General features: G+C 41.8%; 1 protein-coding gene across 2 annotated transcripts in view; it reads right to left on the bottom strand.

The window, feature by feature from the left end:
- Positions 1 to 3594: 3594 nt before the first annotated feature.
- UPF2 (UPF2 regulator of nonsense mediated mRNA decay) overlaps positions 3595 to 16460 on the bottom strand; it is a 113692-nt gene continuing 100826 nt past the window's right edge. For both annotated transcript variants that reach the window (XM_040451453.1, XM_040451454.1), the window contains exons 20-22: positions 13319 to 13460; positions 11806 to 11926; positions 3595 to 4887 (exon numbers count right to left, since the gene is read on the bottom strand). In XM_040451453.1, the coding sequence (XP_040307387.1) occupies positions 4878 to 4887; positions 11806 to 11926; positions 13319 to 13460 (273 nt within the window). In that variant the 3' untranslated portion in view covers positions 3595 to 4877. The remainder of the gene's footprint in view (positions 4888 to 11805; positions 11927 to 13318; positions 13461 to 16460) is intronic.

Here is a 16460-nt window from a genome sequence, read left to right as displayed (position 1 = left end):
CTGAAGGGTGGCATTCCCATTGTGTTTCAGGCACATCTTTTTGTGGGCAGTATAGTTTGTTAGAAGTCATGCATGTGATTTTACACCCCAGTCTGAACCTGATATGCACTCTCTGCACACTTGAGGGGTTTATGAGTTAAGGGTAGAGTATGTTGGTCAACTTTGTATCCAACACTGCATCTGGCACACAAAAGCTCTGGTACTACCACTATCACCACTAGTTAACCTTTATTGAGCACTTACTACACACCAGCCACTGTGTGAAGACCCTCATGTCCATTATCCTATATTTCCTCGTATAACCCTGATAAGTTACCCCATTTTAAAGATAAGAAAAGTCAGGTCTAGAGCTTAATAACTACCTAAGGTCATATAGGAAGGAAGAGTCGGAGATGATGCTCCATACACAACTCATGAGTGAGTGACCAGTGGTCAGCCTGGTGCCTTCACTGCCCCTCTGGATATAGCAGGCATTTCTTGCCCTTGGGGCTCTACTGAAAATATGTTCCAGACCCGAGCACCTCCTAATGTCAAGTGTATACAGGGGCACACAGCTCTTGGGGGATTGGGAGGGGGAGGAAACACATCAAACCCCTCTTAGATTACAAGAAGTTTTACCTCTTAGATTACAAAGCAAATGGTTCATAGAACCAGAATGACATGAAAACATGAGTACTTGTACACACACATACACACTCAACAAAATTTGAAACGCTTTTCTCAAAAACTATGAAATTAGAGCCACTTCCAAGGAAAACAAACATTTGAATAATCCAACAAATTTTAAAGTTATTCCTCTAGAAAGAAGCGTATCTGAGATACCAGAAAGTGGCTGAATGTCCTTTGGATTTGCAAAGATTAAGAATAAAATACTTAAATGAGAACGCCAAAAATGTGATTTTATTTGCAGCATGCTAAGTATCTTTAAAATGTTGTTTTAAATGGATCCCACCCCCGTTTTGTTTTCACTCAAAACAAGTCTAGGGACGAGCACCAGACTGAGAGCTGGACAGTTACGCCCGGATACAGCTGCACACAAAGTACAAGGGATGCTTTAGTGAGACGTTGTATAGATAAAACATTTGGGGCTAATAACCTTACCATTGTGTGGGAAACCTCACATTTAAAATCTGAGAGAACCCCAATTTTGGAAAACTTTGTGTAGGAACTGGCCCTCCCCCAGATAATTCCTAAGGCCCCTCCAAGACCACCCATGACTCTGTAGGACCTGCCCCTTGACCACAGCTCACTGGCCCAAGGTCGGATGCCTGTGCCAAACGGGGCCAGCAGTTCTGCTTACACAGACTTGGTTGCAGAGTACATCAGGTCATTTCTGTAGCTACAGATATGACTCAGGAGATGTCAGCAGCCAAGTTTACAATGAATGCTATGAAGTGAATTGGGCCCCCTCCCCCAAATTCCCCGAGTGTGACTGTTATTTGGAGGGGGGCCTCTAAGGAAGTTACTAAGGTTAAATAAGGTCACAGGCTGGGGCCCTACTGTGATAGGAGTGGTGTAGTGGTGTTCTTATGAGAGCCAGACACGGGGGACGCGCAGAAGGCCACGTAAGGACACTGGGAGAAGGTGGCCTGCTACAAGCCAGGCTGACAGTCCTCGCCAGAACCCGACAGTGCTGGCACCTTGACCTTGGGCTTCCCACCCTCCACAGTGGTGGAGAATAAAGCCCAGAAGAAAACATACATTTCACGTGAATTCTGACTGCATTTAGTTATGTCTAAATGCAGTAAACTATACTCTTGTGCTGGTTTCAAACTCAGATCCTTACAGTCTCCTGTGAATTTAGGCAAATTCAAATTGGGTATCTTCCATTTGCAATTAAATAACACACTGGATAGCTGGAAGGTCATCCATAAAGGTAAAAAACTTTAAAACCGTTTTAGAAGGGAATGAAAGATGTTTTACCTCTGCCTTTTGTAAGAGACTGTGTGTTGTTTTTGGAACAATATGTCAGGCTTCCCATTATGAGTATTATTAAGACATTATATACTATGATGCGGGTTATTAGGAAATCTGAGGTCTATCTCTCTTTGCTATTGGCCTCACCACTCTGGGTCCACTTCCTTCCTATAAAGACAGTTATTTCTGCTGATTACAGAAATTCTGATACCACCAATGACTGACCTTTCCACATTAAATGGTGTGACGTCACCGTACCTTTCAGGATGATTCACCATCTGCAGACTGTCCAGTACTGACATTCCACATATTTCAGGATTACTACTACCCCACTGGCTGTGGGTCTGCAACACGCTCGCTCATCCTTTGTGTTTCTGTGTCTTGCTTACGTGGTTGTTAGTTTTCTAGTCTTGTTCCTTTTCAACGCTTCAAGCTACTGCGCACTACCTATGCCCCTTCCTTCTGTCTGGCCGTTGGGTTTACATGGCTCATGTTTGTAATGACTACAGGGAGAGCCAGAGCATGTAAGGTGTGGGCGACTCACAGGAAAGTACAGGGACTCACCTGGAAAGAACCTTTAGGCTGCCCAGAGCCTTTTTTGGCTCATGAGTCCGCAAAAAGGAATCAAAGGATCAAAGTCTGACATCTGATTCATTAACATCTGTCTACCTTTGGTGGATCGTAGGAGGGAAAAGGCCCAAAAGGCTGACAAAGTTATGAGAATCAGAATGTTTCCCAAAATTCAGGAGGCTTTCCATTTATCTCTCTATCTATCTATCTAGCAAGCTTCTTGGTTAACACAGAACCTATCTTACATATCACTGATCTTTTGGTCACCACTAATCAGCCTTTGTTGCAATCAAGTACCAATGCGGCACACCATCCTATCTGGTCCACTTTCTTTACGGTTCCCAAACCACATTACAACTACTAGTGACCTTAGTCTCACTAGATCAAAGATCGAAGGTGAATTATTGCAGCTGATTTTTGGATATTCTCTGCCTTGTGTATGATATACATTAGAATTACCCTTGGCTCCCTCTAGTAATTTCAAACTTAGAAAGAATAGAAAAATAATAAAACTTGTAAGCCATTTTCCTCTGACACAGAATCACAGGTGATGGCATATAGAACAATGACAAAAATGGCAATGAGGGTTGGAAAAATGGGTTAACAGAATGGAGTTTGAAACTTTTTTTTTTTTTTTTTTTTAATTAAAAGTTTATTTCTTTTCAAATTCTACTGACTCTCAGATTGTGGATTGCCTAAGGCAGCCTTGAAATGAACACCTGGAAAGAAACTGAAAACAATGGTTCTTGTGATTCCTTTCTGAGTTGCTCAGAGGCTCTGTCAATCCTACTGCGCGCACACGGGTAAAATCATAAACGCTGCCTCACGCTGGGCCAGGCTGTGTCACCACCTTTTCCATCCTAACCAGCTTCAAGCCTATTCTAAAAATGCTTAATTCTATTCACAGGCTCCCTTTTGTACTGACCCGAAGGTGAGCTGACTCAGGCACCCGGGAAAACCATGCAAACACACGATGCTGCAGGGAGAGCAGCACCAGCGCGGCCTGGCCAAAGAAAGCGACTCTGAAACTGTTCCAGAAGGACGCGGAGGATCTACCCATTAATAAATCTTCAAAACCCAAGCCAAATAAAGCGCGACCACGCCAAATCTAAATGACAACACTTTATTGCAGCATCGGCAAAGGTCAGATTTCTGAAGCTGGTGAAGATCGGGCAGCATTTCCATGTGAAATGTTACAACTTTACAAGTTTTGTTTCTTATTTAATTCTACATGCAGAAACTGAAACATGGTAAAAGAAAAAATGCAAAATAGCTAGGAAAAAAAGATGTAATCAAGTTGTAGCATACAGATGTGCTCTTTAACTAAATTTACTATGCCTATCGGAAAGCAAACGAAAGACAACTATCCTAATAAATTAACAGATTGCCAGAAACAGACTAAGAACCCTCATTTCTATTTAGTGGGGGGGGGAAACAAAACAAAACAAAAACAACAAAACAAAAACAAACGCAAAATAAAAGCTCTACTGTTTCCATACTTTGTTTAGAGACAAAGGCTGTAAACCCATGAAGGTCAACAAAATCTTCTGATCCCCTTCTTGTTGTCCTTCGTCCATTTTCTGTGACATGCTGACCGGCACGCTGTCTGTTTTCAATGATACTTACAATGGGCTCAACTCTCCCTTCTTGGGCTGGTGTCAGACTCCCCTAAGCCATCTGAACTCATGCTCTTTGTATACTAAGTCTTCACATTTTTCTTTTACCCTAATAGGCAATTTTGTATTACTGACTCTGATGGATAAAACTGATTTTTCTCCCTCATCCCTTGTTCCTCTTGAAACAAATTCCTAAACAAAAGCCTTCCTGGTGGATTATCTGGTATTTGGATATCTTTCATCATTTTGTTGTCCTGCATGTAAGTTTTTACTAGAAGATTTTACTGCTTGCTCTATACTTTTCTACTGTAGTCCTGGAGCCCCCAAATGTATCTTCTTCCAACATGGGATGTTCAATTCAGAGACACTGTAACTCAAATCAAATTTAAAACTCAAGTTCATTTCCCCCATACCATTACCATCACAACCGTTTCTTCTCTGGCTCAGTCATCTCACTGACGCTCTTCTTGGTGTAACTGCTCAGTAGTCAAGTTAACCATCTCATTTCTTGACTGCTATTCTCAAGAGAAGATTAACCCTCACGTGATTTCCATTGCAAAAGGCCTTTCCGCCTTATCTGGAAGCGTCGGCTTGTTCCGGTGTTGGCAGAGGCTGCTGTTCCCGCCTCACGGCCCCAGCCTGTCCCAGGTTTAGATTCGCAACTCTCTAGACCGACATGCTGAGATGTGTCCACTGCTCTCATTCAATTGCTGGAGGACTCCACTATCCACAACATCAGATACAGGACCTAATGAAATGACACGTGCTGCTGGATCAACGTCTCCTGGAGGTACAAATAGGGCAACGTTAAAGAGAACTAGTACTGAGGGCAAACTTGCGGCAAGAAAAGGTGTCCTAAAGACCACCGTCTCCCAGGCAAATCAGTGCTTCTTAAACAGCACACAAGGGGTGCCTGGGTGGCTCAGTTGGTTGAGTGACAAACTCTTGATTTTGGCTCACGTATTAACTGCAGGTTGTGAGATCGAGCCTGGCGTCGGGCTCCTCGCTGAGCGTGGCGACTGCTTGGGATTCTCTCTCTGCCCCTCCCCCCTGCTCGTGCTCACACACTCTCTCTCTCAAAATAAATGCAACTTAAAAAAAAAAAGCACACAAACTCCTACTGGACTGAAAAACAACAGGAACAGAGGGGCAGGCACTAAAAAGAGCAATGCTGATGGTGATCAGATAGGTGGTCTTGGAATGTTCCGGTAACTACTTTCTAAGGTGCTGAGTGTTTAGGGTTTGTACAATGGTTTGTACAATGTGTACAAAATCACATGTTGAAGTCTACCGCCAGTACCTCAGGATACGACCTTATTTGGAATGGTCAGTACAGAGGGTATTAGTAAAGATGAGGCCACACTGGAGTAGGACGGGCCCCCAATCCAGTGTGCGTCCTAAAGAGGGGGAAGTGGACACAGACACACGGACAGGGAGAACGCCGGGTGAAGATGGGAGGTGTTGGATCGACAAAGGAAAGCCAAGGGATGCCAAGACTGGGGCAAACCACCAGAAGCTGACGGGGGGCCCCGGAACAGACGGTCCCTCCCCGCCCTCAGGAGGAAGCAGCCCTGCAGACGCCTCCAGACTGAGACGTTAGTTCTATCATTACAGTCACCCAGCGGTGGTACTTCTTATGGCAGCACTAGCAAACACACAGCTTGCTTCTCACAAGGCAAGTTACATTAGCGAGAAACTGATTTCAAAGAGTGAGATGTGAGTATGGAAAAGTGTTATCTTTGGCTGGACGTATCTAAAACGGGACTGAACTGAATGGAAGACGGTCAAGAACACAAGTATTCCCTGAGAGAAAGAAACGTCTCTTTCCTGAAGTCAAGACAAAGCAATGTTCTAAAATGGAGTGTTTTAAAGTTTATTTATTTTGCACATGAAGGAGGAGCAGAGAGAGGGAATGGGGGAAGGGCAAAGAGAGAGAGAGAGGGAGAGAGAGAATCCCAAGTGGACTCCACCCTGTCAGTACAGAGCCTGACACGGGGCTAGAACCTACAAACCATGAGATCATGACCTGAGCCAAAATGAAGAGTGAGATGCCCAACCGACTGAGCCGCCCAGGCACCCCTAAAATGGAGTATTTTAAATAAATACAGTAAATGATAGGGGGAAAAATGTCCAGTCTTTGATAAGACAAATATATCCCTGTATATAGTGTAGAATATTATTTGACTGCTTTATAGGCAAAACAATAATTTTGAGAGACTTAAAAAATGTAAGAGCTCAGAAAGTACCTAAAAATATTCGCTTTGGATTATGTGCTTATTCTACAAGGGACCCTGCTTTACAACAAAAGTATCAATTACTTAACTTTATAATAAGGACATAAAGAAAATACCTAACAAAAAATGTGCATCTACTTATGATGGGTTTAAAGAAAAGTCTGATAGTATAAATCACACTTGGTACTCAGAGTGCGATCTGCATTCTAGCAGCTTTGACATCACCTGGGAGATGTTGTTAGAAACGAGTTAGAACCAGCAGCTTAGTAAGAGTCACAATGATTAAAATACATATTTTGAAGTTTAAGAAGGCGTGCCTGGCTGGCTTAGTCGGAGGAGTGTGTAACTCCTGATCTTGGGGTCTTGAGTTCGAGCCCCGCATGGGGTATAGAGGTTACCTAAGTAACTGAAATAAAAAATAAAAATAAAGTTTAAGGAGCACTGGTTTAATTCATTTGAATTTTAGCATATCAACCATATCAGCACTACACTTGCCAGAGATGTAAAGTTTCAGTTTTTTCAACACCAGCAGAGTGGAAAACAACCTTGTTCTACACTGGTTAATTGTTTTATTTAGAGTGCTATTGCCATTTTAACACATTATAAACAAAGGCCTATACTTTATTAGGACATCACTGCCCAGTGAGAACGGCCACTATTTTAATGTACAGCCTATTTTAAGGACCACCTTGTGATTAGAAAAATTTTAAATCATTATATTTCATGTCTGGGAACCTATCAAAATCCCTGGATAAGGAACTTTAACTGCTTTAATAAACAGTTTACAAATGAATTTCCCCTCATTTGCCATAGAACATGAACAATGTTAGTAACTAATTTTTAAAATAAGCTGTAGCCAAGTTAAAAGTCAAATTGAAAACACTTTCTCAGACCTGACAAGTTTTCTCTTCCCTCCTCTGTTTAGGAACTCACCTCGCGGTATTTTCTCCCTAAGGGAGCGGATGAACCACCGCTCTAGATACACATCTTTCCACTGTCTGGCCCGGCATTAAAATAGAAAAAAAATAAAGAGGTGCCAAACCACCAGGAAACTCCACCCCACCAGTTATGCTCTTTCAAATCACTACATTTCTTCACTTAAAACTTAAGTTTAAAAAAATGGCCAAGAACACTTGGTGCTCAAAAACTCCTGTTTACGTGACTGCTTGTTCCTCTACCATGTTCACTCACACCTCTATTTTGAGAGCACTGGCTTTGAAAAGTACCTTAAAACTTTACAGAGAGCCATTTTTAAGAATGATGGACAAGTCAGCATTTTTTTTTTAGTTATTATTTTAAGAAGAGATTTAAGACAGGAAGAGATGGTAGCTCAAGAAATGGGACTTTCACAAAATCAGGAAATGAGGAAAAAAGAGCTTCTAGGGAACAGAGCTTAGGGAAAAAGTTTATTAAATGACCAAATACAGATTTTTAAAAGTCCCTTTGTCCACTTAACAAATATTAACTGAACATCTACCGTATGGCAGGCACAAGAGTGACACAAGAGCCATAGTAGAAAACAAGACGTGGCTTCATTTCTGCCTCAGTTCGCAGTCTCACAGGGGATAAAGAAAAGTTGGCAGGCGATTACACAGGATAAGGTCTGTAGAAATACAGCGAGCAAAGGCAGCATATATGTACCAACCTACGTCAGACCTGAGAATATCAAGGTAAGACCTGAAGGAAGAACAGGAGATATCCAGAGGAAAGCGTGAAAAAGTTCCAAACAAGGGAGGTGAAAACAGAAACCAGACAGACAGAAAGGCCAGCTTGGTTGGGAGTAGAGGAAGGAAGAGAAAGAGATAAAGCCAATAAGGTAAGTACACCCTCACCATGCAGGGCCATGGTAACCAAGTTGAGGAGTTTGGACTTTATACGCTACAAGCCATGAGGAGCCACTGAGGATTTTAAGCACAAGAGTTCACCTCCTCAGACAACAGACTTCATTTTAGAAAGAACAATGTGGGGACAGCACAGAGAATGAACTGGAAGGGTTGACACTGGAGAATGAGAAGCAGATGTGGGAGCTGCGGGCAGCAATGCGATGAGAGGTGATGGCGGCTTGATCTCGGGTCTCAGCAGCAGAGACAGAATCAAACAGGCAAGGGTGAGAGCCATTCAGTAGTAGAATCAAAGTATTTGTCAATTAACTAGACATGGAACCTGAGGGAGCGAACAGTCCAAACCAAAACCTACATTTCCAGTTTGGATAACTGGCTCAGCAGTGCCTCCACTCGATGAGCCAGAGAACAGAGGAGGAGAGTGGCATAGGAACAAGGGACACACCTTCTAGACGGTTGTTTAGAAGACAGCTGGACATGCAATCAGAATCTAAACTGTGAGACCTGACCAGGAGCTCTGAAAAGGAACTGGGTCACAGGAGGGAAGGATGCCTCCTGTGGAGAGTGCACAAGAGTAGGACAGGAGGGCGTGGACGGACCCAGAGGGACAGAGCGTCTCCAGGCAGAGGCAAGCCCAGAGAGGAGTCAGGAGACAGGAGGAGGAGTCAAGGAGGGAGGAGAAAGACCAGAAGACACGAGAGCCACAGAAGTCCAGGGAAGACAGCGTATGTCAAGATAAAGAGGGGCCACATGCTAAGCACTGCTGAGGCAGCCTGAAAGCGACAGAAGTGAAGCACAGGGAGGCAGCTGGGAGTGGGGGAGGACAGAAGACCACAGTCAGCCACACCAGTGAGAGGGGAGGAAGAAAGAGCAAACAGGGCCAATTCTTCCAAGTTTGGTTAACTAGGGGCTGGAGGGAGGGAAGAAAAAACAAAAAGTTAAAGAGAATGAGGAAAAACAACTGAATAACTGGCAGCAAACTAAGAAAGGTATAGCTTTATGTTTATCTTTTAGCATATGTAAGTTCACACATCTGTTTTCCCATATTTTTCCCCCAACTGCTTAGGAAATGCCTGGGACTTAATAAACTCTCAATGGCTTTTTAAAATAAATGTATGGGGGCGCCTGGGTGGCGCAGTCGGTTAAGCGTCCGACTTCAGCCAGGTCACGATCTCGCGGTCCGGGAGTTCGAGCCCCGCGTCGGGCTCTGGGCTGATGGCTCAGAGCCTGGAGCCTGTTTCCGATTCTGTGGCTCCCTCTCTCTCTGCCCCTCCCCCGTTCATGCTCTGTCTCTCTCTGTCCCAAAAATAAATAAAAACGTTGAAAAAAAAATTTTTTAAATAAATGTATGACTTGGACAGAATTAGCTTTCAAGTACCCATACTTAGTCTTCCCACTAGACGTGAGGGTAAAGACTTTATCTTTTCGTACTTTTTAATTTGTCATAGTGCAGGAGGACTGAACCCATGGCAGATGCTGAGGGGAGCAAATCATACCGGAAATACTCATTATGTACCAAATGTCATAGTTACTGATTCTATAAATCTACCCAAACATTTAAAAATTAGGAAAAGACACTGTACTTGCATTATGTGACTCAAGAAGGGATTAGGTTTTAACAGAAATAATGCTGTTCAGAGGTGTTAAGCTGTAATATAAACAGGTGAAATTGACGGAAAACATCAAGATAAAATATTCCTCTTTTTAAAGTTCTTTTTTTGCTTTTTTAAAAGTTTATTTAGTTTTGAGAGAGAAAGAGAGTATGGGTGGGAGAGGGGCAGAGAGAGAGGGGGAGGGGGAGAGGGAGAGGGAGAGGGAGAGAGAATCCCAATTAGGCTCCATGTTGCCAGCACAGGGCCCAATGCGGGCTCAACCCCATGACCTGTGAGATCATGACCTGAGCTGAAATCAAGAGTTGGACACTAAAACGACTGAGCCACCCAGGCGCCACTCAAGATAAAATATTCTAATAGCTCTGTTCACCAATCATGAGACAAGAAGAGAAACGGGTATATCAAGAACACTGAAATATATTTAAAGGTATGTAAGAAAATATAAAAGCTGAAAACTAAAATTTGCATGGCCTCTTAAAATAGCTGGCTTCCACATTTTAGTACTAATAAAAGATTTTATTAAAAGACTTTAATGAAGCTTGGATAATAAAAATAACCTAGTATCTTATTATGCCTAATTAGATGGATTTGTACATCAGTTCTAACTTGGATTTCTAAAAACATTATACTCCATAGATGTTGAAAAACAGACCCCTAAACTGTCATGAGAAACCAATGTTCTAACCAGCAATTTGATTAGAACTGTCCAAGCATATAGTTCAAAGAAAAATGTGATGGGGTGCCTGGGTGGCTCAGTCAGTTAAGTGCCCGACTTGGGCTCAGGTCATGATCTCGCGGTTTGTGAGCTTGAGCCCCATATCAGGCTCTGTGCTGTCAGCTCAGAGCCTGGAGCCTGCATGGGATTCTGTGTCTCCTTCTCTCTCTCTGCCCCTCCCTTACTTGTGCTCTGCTTCTCTCTGTCTCTCAAAAATAAATAAATGTAAAAAAAATTAAAAAAAGAAAAAGAAAAAGAAAAATGTTATTGGGAACAAACACAGAGCAAGTAAAAGAGACCTGTGCCATTTCCCCAGCATTGCCTCTACACAATAATGAACTCTTCTGCTCCCGCTCAGAGCACAATCCCTTCCACACCTAACCTGCCCGCCCCTAACAGCAAGGTGATGTCTTGGGGCTGATGTACGTCATTACCTAAACACTAATACCCCGAAGGAGATCAGTAAGAGCAGCAAAGTCAATGACACCTTTGATCATAACTCGACCACAAGACAGAAAACTGAGTTGATGGTATGGGTCTTTAGATCAGATCTCAGAAAAACTTTAAATAATTTTCTCCCTTAAGAGACGAATAAGATCTTATTAGGAAACATCTATGTAAAATTCCTTATAGAGTTTTAACTATTTCACTTTAAGCAACTCAAGTTTAAGAAAAACTAGCATGGTTGGGGGGCACACTTGCATGGCTAAGTTGGTTAAGCATCCAACTCAAATACCAGGCTCACGAGTTCAAGCTCTCCATTGCGCTCTGTGCTGAGCGCAGAGCCTACTTTAAAAAAAATAAAAAAAAAAAAAAAAGGAAAACTGGCATAGATCCCAGGAGGACATTTTACAATTAAAAACAAACAAAATACCTCAAAACAAACTCAACCTGCAAGCTTGAAAGTCTAGGAAACAGGTTGAGTTTTTGTAAACATGGATTACTTAACACTGACCTGAGAAATTCTAACACAAAAGCCTGTGATTTCTCTCAAATTCATCTATAACTAGTTATCTCTATGAATGCAAAAGAGAAAATTTAAAAATCCAAAGAAGTCCACACAGAGAGGGTGAAAGCCAAGATCACTGTGGCTGAAATTAAAAAAAGAAAAGAAAAAAGAAAAAAACCCTGTAATTATTCTATAAATAGGTTTTTTTTCTCAAATACTTACAACTCAAAGACTTTTCTATTTTGCTAGTAATCAGGCCTTTATCATTAGGTGTAATCCAGAACAATCTATTCATGTGGACCTCATGAAAAACAAACAGCTACAGAAGAAAGAGAGACGGACTGTCCTACCTCCCACCAGTCTTAAAGATTAGATCCGCATTAGGTGCTCCCTTTGGATGTTGGTAACGAGGCCGCCGCTCCCGATTGGTGTTTGCTGGGGCTGGGCGCTGGGCAAGAGACTGCAGCATTTCTGTAAGCAGGAGCAAAACAGAAAAGGTGGCTAACTCTGGTAAATGTACTTCCCTCCATGAAGCAAATAAAACCCTAGGGAGATCACGTTTACTAGTTGTTAGGTAGGGGAGTAAACAAAAATCACCATTACACAGTCTATAATGATTAAGAAATTCTGAAAGAGCACATCAAGAGAGGAGACATGCTCTTTAATATCATTTAATATCCAATGTCCCCCATCCTGTCAATTTGGCCACCACAGAAGTATCTTGTGAGGCTGTAAAACAGTATGAAAAGCAGTCTAGTTCAATAGCTACAAGCATATTGTCTGGAGCTAGACAAGACACTATTGGAACGAATCTCGGTTCTGCCACTCACTAGCCATGGGTCTTCCAGTTCAGTTTCCCTAAATGTCAAATGGGGATGAGAATAAGCACTTATCTCCTAGAACTGCAATACATAAGACAGTGTCCGGCTCACAGTTAAGCCCTTTACACTGAGTACTAGCTTACTTATTATTAAAAATGTGGGGTATCAACCAGAAGAGATTCTAGAAGACAGACTCAAGGACAGAAAACCAAATATTTATTTATGCAACAACCTCTTGCATAGAAAGTAGTGTGTCAGTACAGTGCTGTATCAACAGACATATTATGACTCTAAAATTTAGGTGTCACAGAAATGCCAAGAGGCTGGTTTATGAAGTGTTCATGGACTCTGTGCACATAAGGTTCCAGTTAATCCAAGAGTGTTCGGTTTATCTGCATAAAACTGGAATCTTAATTTTTTTTAATGTTTATTTTATTTTTGAGAGAGAGACAGAATGCGAGTGGGTTAGGGACAGAGAGAGAAGTGAGACACAGAATCCGAAGCAGGCTCCAGGCTCCAAGCTGTCAGCACAGAGCCCGACGCGGGGCTCGAACTCACGAGCTGTGAGACCATGACCCGAGCCGAAGTTGGACGCTCAACAGACTGAGCCACCAGACGCCCCAAAACTGGAATCTTAATTTGAGTATACTCTCAAATCTGAAGAAGCACGGGGCCCTTGAGACAGGACTCCCAAACAGACAAAATAAGATAATAACTATGTATTGATTTAATTTGCTCACAGATGACTGGCAACATGACGCAATTAAAAACTGATCCTCATCTCAGCTGCAAACATAGCTCTAACAGTATGGGATCTAACTGAATAATGGAGTTAGCAAGGTATGATGAAAATTATATTGTTATTTTGCAAGTAAGTGAGAAAAATGAAGATAGGAAGGAATATAAAAAACAATCAACTTCTCAGGCTAAACATTTACAAAGATGACATGAAAAGGGGGAGATGAGAACTCTGATATTCTATATTTAAAAATCCCAAGAGGCATAAACATTTTCTACTTCTGTCCTATAAGTGACTGTATACCTTGATAATCTTCTTGTTCTTGCCGTTCATTGATATCTAGTGTGAGCTTTTTCATTCTCATCCTCTCTTCTTGTTCTGCCTGTTGCTGGTTCCAGTGATTTGCAGCAAGTTGGGAAGACATGGGTACATTAAGGATCTTAAACTGAGAAAAAATAACAAAAGAAATCACAAATGGCTTGAGAAAATCAAAAGAAGAAAAAAAGATTTCCAATAAATCTAAATAAAGACAGTATCATCTAAGAACATAAACAGACAATAGTCTTAAACTACTAGAGACAAACCCAGTAGGGTTGGTTAGGACATGGAAGACCATCAAGTTCAACCTCAAGAAAAGGAGAAGCCTCTCTTTTCCTGCACTATGTTTGGAGGCACACATCTAGCAACAGGGTATCAATTTCCATCATACAGACCCTATTATTTATGGGTCATTGTCAAAAAAGGCTTTTATATAGCAAGCTGTAACTTGCATCCTTTTCATTTCTATCCTCTGGAACCAGTTCTGGCCTCCTGAACAATACAGAACAAATCTATTCCACCTTTAGTATTGACAGACCTTATTTCTAAAGATAGAATGCACTGTTAGAACAAAGGAAGAGTTAAGCAACTGCCCTGTGAGACATATTTCTCTGTTATGAGAGAAGAGTCCTTATCTGTGAAATGCTTTTGTTTTTAGCAGGATATCCCTGGTTTTGGATTGTGCAAGGTAAACAAACTTAGGTAGAAATCTATGAATTTAAGGGCCATGGTTCCCTGGAAATAGATGAGTAAGCTATGTAACTATCTGAGTACAAGACAGAAACATTTCACAACCTGAATTCTCTCTGCTGTGTGTAACATGCACAACTCAGTTAAGAGACCTCCTCTAATACTTTGGATCAACAGCATGCCTCATGAGGAAAGAAAGGGCATAGGTAGCTGTGCTCAGGATCCCAGACCTCTCTCTGCTTGACCTATGCGACCTACGCCCTTTTGATGCTTGCAACCTTGAAATTATTAGTAAAGCTTAACACTGTATAAAAATTCGATTCATTTGAATCTGATTTGACAATCTGATTCTTTGTTATTATCTCAGATGTCTTCTTCTGGTATTCTCTTTTATATGACGCTCTTCAGTCAGTCAATATTCCTCTTAAAACGTAATACCCAGAACACTACGCGCAGTTGGCCAGATACACTAAGGTGAAGAGTAGTTAAGTGTGGGTACAAAACATCTACAAACCCAACTAACTACACTTCATCTTTACCACAGTAGATAACTAAGTTTCTCGTATAGCAAAATAAAAATATATTTAAGGTAGTCCATTTGGCAGGGTGCCTGGGTGGCTCAGTCGGTTTGGCTCAGGTCATGAGGTTGAGCCCCGCGTCGGGCTCTTTGCTGTCAACACGGAGCCCACTTCAGACCCTCTGTCCGCAGCCCCCCACAGCCCCTCCCCTGCTCGTGCTTTCTATCTCTCTCTCAAAAATATAAACAAACATAAAAAAAAAAAAATGGTGGGGCGCCTGGGTGGCGCAGTCGGTTAAGCGTCCGACTTCAGCCAGGTCACGATCTCGCGGTCCGTGAGTTCGAGCCCCGCGTCAGGCTCTGGACTGATGGCTCGGAGCCTGGAGCCTGTTTCCGATTCTGTGTCTCCCTCTCTCTCTGCCCCTCCCCCGTTCATGCTCTGTCTCTCTCTGTCCCAAAAATAAATAAACGTTGAAAAAAAAAATTTTTTTTTTTAAAAAATGGTAGTCCATTTGGCTACCAGCCTAGCAGACCTCACTTGTTCTCCCTGATGAGCTTAGTCTGACATAATGTGCTGAGTGGTTGAGTACAGACTCCCTGCAACTATCCCGTTCTATTTTATGAGCTCAAAACCATCTTTTAAAGAAAAAAAAACACACACATACACATACAATCAAGAAAACCTCACTGCAATCAAGGTAATGAGCATGTCCATTACCTCCAAAGGCTCCTTTTGTCCCTCTGTAACCCATCTCTTTCTCTACCTCACCCCCAGGCAACTGCCAACTTGATTTCTGTCACTACTGAATAGCTTGTACTTTCTAAAAGTTTGCGTAAGTTGAATCATACAACACACATTTTATTTTGTCTAGGTTCTTTTACTTTGCGCAACAACTTTCAGATGCATTCATGCTGCTGTATGTATTAAGTTTGTTCCTTTTTATTGTAGAGCTGCATTTCCTTGTCTTATACACCACAATTTGTTTATCCACTCACTTGTTGGTAGCATTTGGGATTTCTATTTGGGGTTATTACAAATATATTTATGGGGCGCCTGGGTGGCGCAGTCGGTTAAGCGTCCGACTTCAGCCAGGTCACAATCTCGCGGTCCGTGAGTTCGAGCCCCGCGTCGGGCTCTGGGCTGATGGCCCAGAGCCTGGACCCTGTTTCTGATTCTGTGTCTCCCTCTCTCTCTGCCCCTCCCCCGTTCATGCTCTGTCTCTCTCTGTCCCAAAAAAATAAATAAACATTAAAAAAAAAAAATTAAAAAAAAAAAAAAACAAGTATATTTAACAAATGTTTGTGTAGACATATGTCTGCATTTTTCTTAAATGTGAAATGCTAGGAATGAAAAGCTGGGAATACCTGGTGTGTTTTACTTTTTAATTTTTTAAAAATTAACTCTACACCCAACATGGGGCACGAATTCATGACCCCGAGGATCAAGAGTTGCACACTCTGCCAACTGAGACAGCCAGGTACCCCGTGGTGTGTTTTACTTTTTAAGAAACTATAAAAATGTGTTCCAAAGTAGGTATGCCATTTTATATTCCACTAAAAGTGTATGAAAGTTCCGATTGTGTCACACCCTTGCCAGCATTTGGTATGGTCCGTCGGTCGGTCTATCTATCCACCTATCTATCTCTTTTTAATTTTATCCATTCTGGTGAGTATATATAGTGGTATTTTTCACCCTAGGTTTTAATTTTCATTTTCCTAACGACTAAAATCATCTGTTTTAAAATTCAATCTAGAATTATGCTCAAAGTTGACATCAAGTTTCCTGGATTATATAGTTTTCAGAATGTACTTTTCCTTGCTCTTTGAAAAAGGAAATCATTTGCTCATTTATGAATCTTTTGACTACTGCCTCATTCTGAATAACTTTCTAAATTTAACGACAACTGCTCTACAATTACA

The sequence above is a fragment of the Herpailurus yagouaroundi genome, unplaced genomic scaffold (assembly GCF_014898765.1).
Source record: "Herpailurus yagouaroundi ecotype Mexico unplaced genomic scaffold, PumYag 203, whole genome shotgun sequence".
Lineage (NCBI taxonomy): Eukaryota > Metazoa > Chordata > Mammalia > Carnivora > Felidae > Herpailurus > Herpailurus yagouaroundi.
This window is presented reverse-complemented; position numbering and strand designations above follow the sequence as displayed.